The sequence below is a fragment of the Humulus lupulus genome, chromosome 1 (genome assembly GCF_963169125.1).
Source record: "Humulus lupulus chromosome 1, drHumLupu1.1, whole genome shotgun sequence".
NCBI lineage: Eukaryota > Viridiplantae > Streptophyta > Magnoliopsida > Rosales > Cannabaceae > Humulus > Humulus lupulus.
The window spans coordinates 29,744,715-29,755,357 of NC_084793.1; the positions used below are offsets into that span (position 1 = coordinate 29,744,715).

Consider the following 10,643-nt stretch of genomic DNA (forward strand, 5'->3'; position numbering starts at 1 on the left):
TTATTCTCATGTTGTGATTCCACAAAAACTCAAACATGAGAAACCATGAATTTTATTTCCATTGGAAGTCATACATATCCAATAATCCATCAAAGGAAAAGAAAAAAAAAAATGACAAGGATGCACACAATGGGAAAATTACGAAATTGCCCTTCCGGGAAAACGGATATTACAATATTGGTATAAATCGCCCCTAATGTTGAGAAATTTTCGCCATTTGTAAAAATTATTAGGGGCGACGTGTCGCCCCTAATATTCTAGAAATCAGGGGCGACACATCATTAGTCGCCCCTGATATTGGTATAAATCGCCCCTGATGTTTAGAAATTTTCCTCATTTGTAAAAATTATTAGGGGCGACGTGTCGCCCCTAATATTCTAGAAATCAAGGGAGACACATTATTAGTCGCCCCTGATATTGGTATAAATTGCCACTGATGTTGAGAAATTTTCCCCATTTCTGAAAATTATTAGGGGCGATATTATAAAATGTCACCCCTGATACATCTTATCATTCACCTCCACTGCATAAAACCTAATTACACAGCCGCAGACCCTCATTTTCCTCTTTGCCTTATAGTTTCGATTTCTTTATTGCCGTAGACCTCACCCTCACCCTCACCCTCACTCTCACTCTCACTCTCGATCTCAGCCTCACCGCCGTCGCACTGCCGCTGCACCCTCACCCTCACCCTCACTCTCAATCTCAGCCTCACCGCCACCGTCGTCGCTGCACCCTCACCCTCACTCTCGATCTCAGCCTCACCGCCGCCGCACCGCCGCTGCACCCTCACCCTCACTCTCGATCTCAGCCAGCTGATTGTAACCGCCACCGTCGCCGCACCCTCACCCTCACTCTCACTCACTACTACAAAACTGGGCTTTCCCGACACCCAACCACGACAGTCAACTTGCTTAGTGTGACTCTACGCCGACAGTTAATAACTATCACCGTTGCTTTTGACTGTCGCTATTGACCCCAACGCCGATAGTTAATTCGAGACCAATGCCGATAGTTAAAATGTGTCGCTATTGACCCCAACGCCGACAGTTAATTCTAGACCAATGCTAATACTAGATTAAAATTAAAAAGGGGTTTTAGTTTTAATAGCTGAAAACATAAAATGAAATAAATATCAATGATTGAATAACTAAGGATATAACGATATTAAAGAAATAGTCAAGAATTACTCTCCACCTTCAACGATCAATCTATCAACAATGATGAATAATATTCCCTATTCCCAATTAAACTATTAACCCCGCAGATAACACTTAAGCAGTCAATTATCCCAGTTTCCCTAATATAATTAATTAAAGCTAAGCGCTCTTAATTAACCCTTTTTACCCATCAATAAACCCATTAAGCATGCAATCTATTTAACCTAGTAAAAGCATTACACTTTGTGGAAACAGGTTAATCTAGTCAACAAATTCATTAAGCATGCAATTCATTTAACCTAGATTCTATTTCTCATCACAATTAGAATACCCGTCACAATACCTTAATTGTAATTTATCACTTTACTTAGAATCCTAAACTATTAGGTGAATAGAAATCCTAAGATGATAGTAGAACAATGCAAAACCTTAATTAGTGGCCATCTAAACAAGATTTTACAAGATCCATGACATTCAAATAGAAAAATAGAAGCAATTTAATATAAGGGAATAAAAAAAATAAAATTCATCAATGCATTCAAGATATCATGTCTAGGGTTTTGAAATAACCCTTAACTATAAAGAAAACTAATCCATAATCATATTCATATTCATAAACATAAATATTCAATGAAAATAAAAGTGTTTTGAGAAGAAAGAAAAACTAGATTGAAGAATATAGATGATGATGTTTTTTCCTCCTCCTCTGCTGCTCTAGCCTCTAAAAATCGCAATCCAAAGTTATGATAAAAGTTAACCCTAGTCCCTTTTATAGCCCCCAATAATTACATTTAAAATTTAAATTTTAAAGAAAAATTTGTCGCACGCCCGCGGTCAGTGATTCTTGATGGCCGCGGCCACGGGTCATATTCTGGGCCATGTTCGCGCGGAGCCTGCGGCCAGGAGATCATGTTGGCCGCGGCCAATACTCCCTGTCTCCCAGGCCGCGGCCAGTGAATGCTGGTGGCTGCGGCCACTGATCATTTTCTACTCCTATATTTTTTTGTTACGCGCGAAACCAAAATAAAAACCCCCAAATTTTTTTCCCCCTCTGTAATTAATACTTTTCCTCTCAGACCCATACCCCAAACCCCAATCTCTCATCTCAAACCTGAAACCTCTCTCTCTCTTCTCAGACCCCAAAACTCAAACCCCAAACCTCCCTCTCTCTTCTCTCAGACCTCAAACCCCAAACCCTAAACCACTCAAACCCCAAACGACTGAACCCCAAACTCTGCGGCATCCTCCGATCATCCTCTCGGGCAGCGGCATCCTCCGATCATCTCCTCGAGCAGCGGCATCCTCCGATCATCTCCTCGGGCAGCGGCATCCTCTCGAGCAGCGGCATCCTCTCGGACAGCTCCATCGTAGGCGGTGTCCCCAAGTTCTCCGATCAACGTAGGCGGCATTCACGACATTCATAGGTATATATATAGTTTCTTTTATATATATTTATATATATATATGTATAATATATAAATATGTATACCCTGATTATTTATATGTATATATATCTATGTATTTGGTCCGAAAGTTTGGGTTGTTGGAATTGGGTGTTGATTTTGTTTGTGGAATCTGTGTGATGCTATAAATATATGTATAATATTTGGGTAATCTTTGGTTGGTCCGAAAGTTTTTTTTTATTTCTTTGATTTTTTTGAGATGTAATTTTGTTATCACATTTTGATTTCTTTGATTTTCCTGGTATGCTCACAAGGGACAAAGAAAATTGTGGATTTATATATAAATATATATATATATTAAGTTGATTTAATTTTGTTTAAATTTAATTATTTGGGTTGATTTTGTGTAGAAATTGAAGGAGTATCTCTTGGAAATTCGGTCACTGGTATAATATAATTTTGTGGCATCAAGATATTTATTTTTTAATTATGTTATCGGTTTAATTAATATAATTAATATGTGAATGCGTGTACAAAGTGAGAAGCGTTTAGTGATATATTTATATATGTGTATAAAATTGTAGTATGTGTTAGTATTTAAATTTGATTAATAATATGTATATTGTGAATGTTCTGAGTGTTTTTTGTAGGGTTTTAAATTTTTGGGATATGTTATAATAGAGATGTTATGCTTTCAAAATTTTGGTAGAGTTAGAGGACTAAATAAATAATAATATAATAAATAAGACATTGAATACTTAGAATTAACAAAATAAATTAAAATATTAGATAAATAATTTAATTTAATATTAACAATTTAATAATTTTAAAATAAAGTGAAAAATTATAATTTAATATTAACAAATTTAGTAATTTAAAAATAAATTAAATAATTAGATATATAATTTAAAAATAAATTAAAAGTTAGATAAATAATTTCAAAATAAATTACAAAATTAGATAAATGAATTAAAAAATTATAATTTTATTTAATATTAACAAATTTAGTAATTTAAAAATAAATTAAAAGTTAGATAAATAATTTCAAAATAAATTACAAAATTATAATTTAATATCATAAGATTTTATAAGACATCATAAAACATCTAGTGTTAAAAAATATTTCTTTTTTTGAACGCTTTTCTGTGGTGATAAAGTTTGATCGCCAAAGATTGGATAGACGTTTTATATATTATCACTTAGTGATAATGTTTTATTAATTATTTTCAATCACGAAAAGCCTTAGACCCGTTTGGTGAAGCTGAGTCAGTAAGAACTCTTAAATATGCTTCTCCGAATTATCCAGGACGGTATGTGTCCGCATGGATAGTTTGGATTTGTTGTGTACCTATAATTTGATCTAGTACTCATTTTATTGTTTCGTTAATAGAGATTTCAATATGTGTCTCCTTATTTGTTCTCGTAAGTGGGCAAACTTAATTTTAGTGTGCCCACTTATGAGAACTATAGGGAGGTGCTGCCGAAATTTTTACATAAACGAAACAATTTTAAGAGTGTAGATTAAATTATATGTATACTACAAATCTGAATGGGATAGGTTCTTTACCCTTATAGAAGTGGAGTGAAAAGGTGGATTAGGGCACACACACATAGTCAATAAGTTTGAATTATTGTTTATTCTTGTATTGTAGATGCCGATCGATAAGAGTTGGACGGCATTAAGGAATCGTAACTGTGATGCTTATTGGAACGGTCTCCAAGCCTTCTTGAGAATGGCAAAAGAACACGTAGACTGCGACGGGAGAATTTTATGCCCGTGTGTGAGGTGCCTAAATGTTAAACTACAAACTATAGATACAGTGAAGGCTCATGTCTTTGACAAGGGTTTTCAACAGAGTTATCAAAGGTGGGTTTACCACGGTGAGGTGGAAGCTAGTGTCGCCAATGAGGTAGTTGAGGAGAATGAAGATGTAGACGAGATGGTTGACGTCGTTGATGATTTCCTCTTACCGACAAATGCAGAGGAAGCAGATGGTGTGTCTGGCAGTCGAATGGGACAGTATTATGACGAGTTGTTCGACGAGATTGAAGCTGAGTTGTATTCGGGTTGTGATTGGATATCATCCTTAAACTTTTTGGCAAAGTTGATGCATTTGAAAGTTAGAGGGAAGTGGCCAAATAACTCTTTCGATGAATTGTTGAAGTTACTAAAATTTGCATTTCCGAAAGATAATAAAATCCCCCCAACACACTATGAGGCGAAAAAGAAGCTGAGTAAGTTAGGGTTGGGATATCAATCAATCCATGTGTGTAAATATGATTGTTTCTTATTTTATAATGAGCATGCAAGCAAAGATTCATGTCATGTGTGTGGGAGTAGCCGATGGGTCAATGAAAAGAAGAAGGGGAAAAAGGTTCCACACAAGGTGATGCGTTACTTTCCGTTGACTCCCAGATTAAAGCGAATGTACAGTTCAAGACATATAGCTAATGACATGTTATGGCATCATATTGGGAGATCAATAGAAGATGGGGTGATGCTTCATCCGGTTGACGGGTCTGCATGGAAAGACTTTGATACCACCCATCCTAATTTTGCAAAAGATCCTAGAAATGTTCGTCTAGGCTTGGCTGCTGATGGGTTTAATCCTTTTGGCAACATGAGCTTATCATACAGCATGTGGCCTGTGATTTTGATGAACTACAATCTCCCCCCTTGGCTATGCATGAAGGAAGAGTATTTTATGCTAACTCTGCTTATTCCTGGGCCAAAATCACCGGGTAAAGACATGGGTGTATTTCTAAGACCCTTGGTGGATGAATTAAAACAATTGTGGATTAACGGGGTCGACACAAGAGATGACACAAGGAATGAATTATTCAAGATGCGTGCAGCCCTTCTGTGGACAATTAACGATTTCCCTGCTCGTAGTAGCTTGTCTGGTTGGAGCGGGCAAGGGTATAAAGCATGTCCAACGTGCAATGAAGACACCACTTCCATTCGAGTGATTGGTAAGACATCGTATGTCGGTCATAGGCGATTCTTGAGGAGTAATCATAAGTATAGAAGGGACAAGGAATTTGATGGCAAAGTTGAGAAAAGAAATCCTCCACAACAGTATACTTGTCAACAAGTTTTAGATCAAGTCAATGCTTTACCGCTTCAAGTGTCTGGTAAACATGACAGATTTGGGGGGGGGGGGGGGGGGGGGTGAAGCGCAAGCGAGGTGCAGGGGAAAGTAATTGGAGGAAAAAAAGTATTTTCTATGAACTTGATTACTGGAGTTCAAATTAGTTAAAACACAACCTAGATGTGATGCATGTTGAGAAGAATGTGTGCGACAGTCTCCTTGGGACTTTGTTAGATAATGATAAATCTAAGGACACCACTAACGCAAGACATGATTTAAAGAATATAGGGGTTAGGAAATCGTTGTGGATTTACGAGGATGCCAATAAAAGGTTAATGAAACCGTATGCTCCATACGTGTTCACTTTTGAACAGAGGCGAGATTTTTGTCAATTTTTGAAAGGAGTGAAGATGCCCAATGGTTTTTGTTCTAATCTAAAGAAAAAAGTCACAGACAATGACTCAAACATTGTTGGGTTGAAGTCCCATGATTGTCATGTGATAATGCAACGATTACTTGCAGTAGGTGTTCGCAAGTTTTTACCAGAATCTATATCCACTACCATCACTGAATTGTGTAATTTATTCAAACAATTGTGCTCTAGGACACTGAACGTTTTTGATATGGAGAAAGCTAAGGATGACTTGATTGTTATTTTATGCAAGATGGAGTTGATTTTCCCTCCAGCATTCTTTGACATAATGATCCATCTGGTTTTGCACTTGCCTGATGAAGAAATATTGGGAGGACCTGTATTTATGAGGTGGATGTATCCTTTTGAAAGATACATGAAAAAATTAAAAAACTATGTCAGGAATAAAGCTCGTCCTGAAGGATCTATAGTAGAAGGATATGTTGCAGACGAGGCTTTGACATTTTGTTCAATGTATTTCAAAGGTGTGGAAACAAAATTTAATCAGCCTGATCGTAACAAAGATGCACCGTATGTGAATCGACACCTCACAGTGTTTGAATCTCAATGTCGTCCTCTTAGTAAGGGAATTCTCATGCCCCTCGATGAAAATACTCGGAATAAAGCTGAGTGGTTCATATTGGATAATTCTCTAGAAACTGAAGTGTATTTAGAGTAAGTACATAATTAATATTCATTTTATTCTTTGTTGAATCTACTCCTTAATTAACAATATTGACATTGTTAATTAATTAACAGGGAACACCTAACTAAGGTGCAACAAAGAGATATGGCTGCCAATCATAAATTGATACATAAGAAAGAGTTTCGTTCATGGTTTCATAAGAAGGTAACTTGTACTTAGAAAATTGCATACTTCAAATTACATTCTCATTCTAATATATTTCTTTATTATTAGATATATGACTTGCACCAGCTTGGGTCATTAGAGCATGCTGATGAATTACTAGCTTTAGCATCTGGGTCAGATCTATTGGCTTACTCCTACCAAGCATGTATAGTGAACGGAGTTTGATTTGTCTCATACAATCGAGATCAGAATCGAATTACACAAAATAGTGGAGTGTGTGTTGCTGGAACAGAAGGTTTTAACTATTACGAGCAACTTGAAGAAATACTCCAGCTGTCTTTTACTGGTTCTTATTCGGTGGTATTATTTCGATGTAAATGGTTCAATACAGATCCGAAAAAAAAGAAAACCATCACTGTAAATATTATTACTAGTATCAATGTTAGCGGTGAATGGTATAAAGATGAACCATTCATACTAGCTAGTCAAGCAAAACAAGTATTCTACATTGATGATCTCGTTAGAGGACGAGATTGGAAAGTTGTCCAAGAAGTGAATCATCGGCAAGTTTGGGACTTTCCAGATGCTTCAGATATGATTGCTGGTGTTGATGTTGTACATGACACCAACTCATCGAATTTTGTTTTGAATGTGGATCTCGGAGAGTTGGTTGTTCAGCAATCTGATGTACCAACGACTCAAGTCAACACGGCCCATCGACCTTCTTTAGTTGTTCAAGAAGATGATGGATTTATTAATGACAATGAAGATGATATGGTAGACAGTGTAGAAGAAGCAGAAGATGAGGATGAATTAATTGTCGACCTTAGTGATGATAATACTGATGATGTGTGCCCGATAGATGTTGATGTAATTAGTGAGGATAGTGACTATTCTACTTAGTTTTGTATCTAGTGTTCAAAGTATTATACATATTGAGAAATAAAAAGTTCGTTTCCAAATAGCATGTTTCAAATTACCTAATCAATTGAAATAATACTCAATAAATTAATTATAAATAATAATTAAATATTAAAATAGATAGGTTAAATTACTGTCGTGTTAGTAGATGTCAGCAGATGTGGCTAGAGCTCACGGTGGAGACGCTGGCGGTGATCCTCCACTGGATCCTACTAGGATCCCGACTACATGCGACTCAGGTAATTTTTTTGTTATTTTATTTACTCACATATGTTTATCATGTATATACTAATATTCTATGTATTATTAATAAAAAAAAATACAGGAATCCCAACTAAGAAAAAGGGTCGTGGCGTAGCTATTGGAAAAGATCTAGAGGAGAGGTGGCGTAAAAATGGAAAACCACTGGAAGTAACGTTTTGCCCACAAACGTACAAGGTTGTTGGGGGCGAGCACGCTGCTTTTGTCCGCCTTGTGGGAACCCAAATTAAAACGAAAGTTCCCGGACATTACGGTTCATGGGAACTAGTGCCTAAACAATACAATGATCAGGTCCTTGGCATAATTCAGGTAAAAATAGTATTAAATATATTTTTTAAAAATTTATCTTTAATATAGTACATATATTATTAATATGTTTAATTTTCAATTTAGTACTATTATCAAATAGCGGGCCGCGAGGATTTCTTAAAGTGTTTAGATGGTATCGATCGAGAGATGAAAGACCGATACCGTAATAGGAAAACACTAAGACACGAACACTTTGAGAAACACTACAAAGGACCAGAGGATTGAGATAATGTTCTAAACAACCCGACCAATGATGTTAACAAGGAGGAGTGGAAGCAGATCTGTCAGTTATTTACAAGTCCACAATTTATTGCGCGCTCCGTAAAGAATAAGGAAAATCGGAAGAAACAAAAGTATTCTACAATGCAGGGTACAAAATCGCTGGCAGCCATCCGTTTTGAAAAAGTAAGTAAAAGATAAAATATTATCAAAATTATGTTCTTTTAAATGATATGTTCTCTAACATTTGGGTTATATTTTTTAGACGAACCCGGACCTCATTGAGTCATGGAAGGATTATCATTGGAAGAAAGCAACAAATGATTTCGTGAACGATTATGCTTGCCAAGATTATGTAAGTTTGAATTATATTTTTTAATATTAATAGAGTTATATTTAATGTTAGTGTCTAACATTTTTTGAAAACAGGAAAAACTGAAGGCTGATTTTGAATTACAAACTCAGCAAACATCCACTGATGCTTCTAATAATGATAGTCCGTCATCAGTTGATTAGGTGGAGGTGCTACAAAAAGTATTAGGTCAAAGGCGTGGACATGTGCGAGGAGTGGGCCGTAAATTGAAGGGGTCGGGGTCGGGGTCATCATCTACCCAACACTCTTACTTCAGCGAGTCTCAAGTTCCTCCTCATCATTCAAGAGAATATATAGAAAATTTGGAGAATAATCTACAGAAATTGACTGATCAAGTTAATTTCTTAACTCAATTTTTTGTACCTTCATTTCGTCCACCAAACGTTCAGATGCCGCCTGTGCCTGATAGTGACAATATTTCTAGGGCTTCGTCTTCTCAATCTCCAGCTCCAACTCATCCTTCTATGTACGGGGCAGCGCCGTCTCAACACATGCTACCTCCATATATGTACGGAGCAACACCTTATCCGTGGCCGATTCCACCGTCCTCCCAGCCGTCGTATCCCTACATGTATGGAGCTGGATCGTCCACATTACCTCCCCAACATCCTTGGCCGATGCCGCCACCGCAACAATCACAACCACACCCACCGCAACAACCACAACAAGAAGACAATAGGGAGGAGGACGAGGCAGCAGATTTAGGAGACTAGGTTTATTTTATTATTAATTATTGTTAAATTTTATGAACAATATGAATATTTGCTATGTTAATGTATTATGAATATGTATAATTGTTATTTTAATAAACTAATTTGAATATTTAATATAATATTTTTATTTTTAATATATTTGTTTTCAATTATTTAAATTTTAAATAATGATTTCGATAATTAATTAATTAAAATTATATTTAATTAATTAATTTTTTTATTTTTTTATAAATAAAATAGTATTAGGGGCGATAATATCCCACGTGTAACCATTTGGGGCGACATAGTATAGTATTAGGGGCGACTAATGGAGTATCAGGGGCGACATATCGACAAAAATAACTCAAAATTTTCAAATTTTTGAGGCGACATTTCAAGTTTTAGGAGCGATTGTGTCGCCTCTGATATTTGAATATCAGAGGCGACCCTTCGAGTCGCCCCTAATGTACCCTTTAGGGACATTTTTTCACTGGCGACTAATCAGGGGCGACTTTTCGGGTTATTAGGGGCGACATGCGTCGCCCCTAAAACTCATTTTCGTTGTAGTGATAGTTCTTATTTCATGTAGAATGTTAAATTTTTGTAGGAGTTGGCGAGTGATGTTGCACACTAAGTTCATGATGCCAAATTTCCACAAGAATTTGTGTTTTTGTAAGCATTGGCGACTTGGGTCCTTTGGTATATATTGACTTTTTTATTTTGTTTTAATATACCTTGAGTGAAATAAAGTATTAGAGAGACAAACTTAGTTTATTGAAACTATTGAGTATGGAAAAATATTAAAAGAACAAGAGAGTAAACTTATGACTTGGACTGAGACATTGGTAGCAAGAGAGTTGTGTAACAATTGTGAGTAAATTTATTTATTTACACTACAATAAAAATCTAGTTATAATTTTTCATGTTTGGTGTATTATAATGTGATTTTTCATGTTTCAGGGATGATTTTAGAAAGAAATTCATGGTAGC

At 36.1% G+C, this 10,643-nt stretch overlaps 1 protein-coding gene across 1 annotated transcript; it reads left to right on the plus strand.

The window, feature by feature from the left end:
• Positions 1-5,738: 5,738 nt before the first annotated feature.
• LOC133790345 (uncharacterized) lies at positions 5,739-9,714 on the plus strand. Its single transcript, XM_062227952.1, has 5 exons — positions 5,739-8,038; positions 8,125-8,369; positions 8,454-8,774; positions 8,854-8,943; positions 9,018-9,714. The coding sequence occupies exon 1, from the start codon at positions 5,841-5,843 to the stop codon at positions 6,744-6,746; it is 906 nt and encodes a 301-aa protein (XP_062083936.1). The 5' UTR covers positions 5,739-5,840; the 3' UTR covers positions 6,747-8,038; positions 8,125-8,369; positions 8,454-8,774; positions 8,854-8,943; positions 9,018-9,714.
• Positions 9,715-10,643: the final 929 nt, after the last annotated feature.

Coding starts and splice junctions, on each gene's coding strand:
- LOC133790345 (XM_062227952.1), top strand. CDS start 5,841: ATGCATGTTGAGAAGAATGTGTGCGACAGTCTCCTTGGGACTTTGTTA.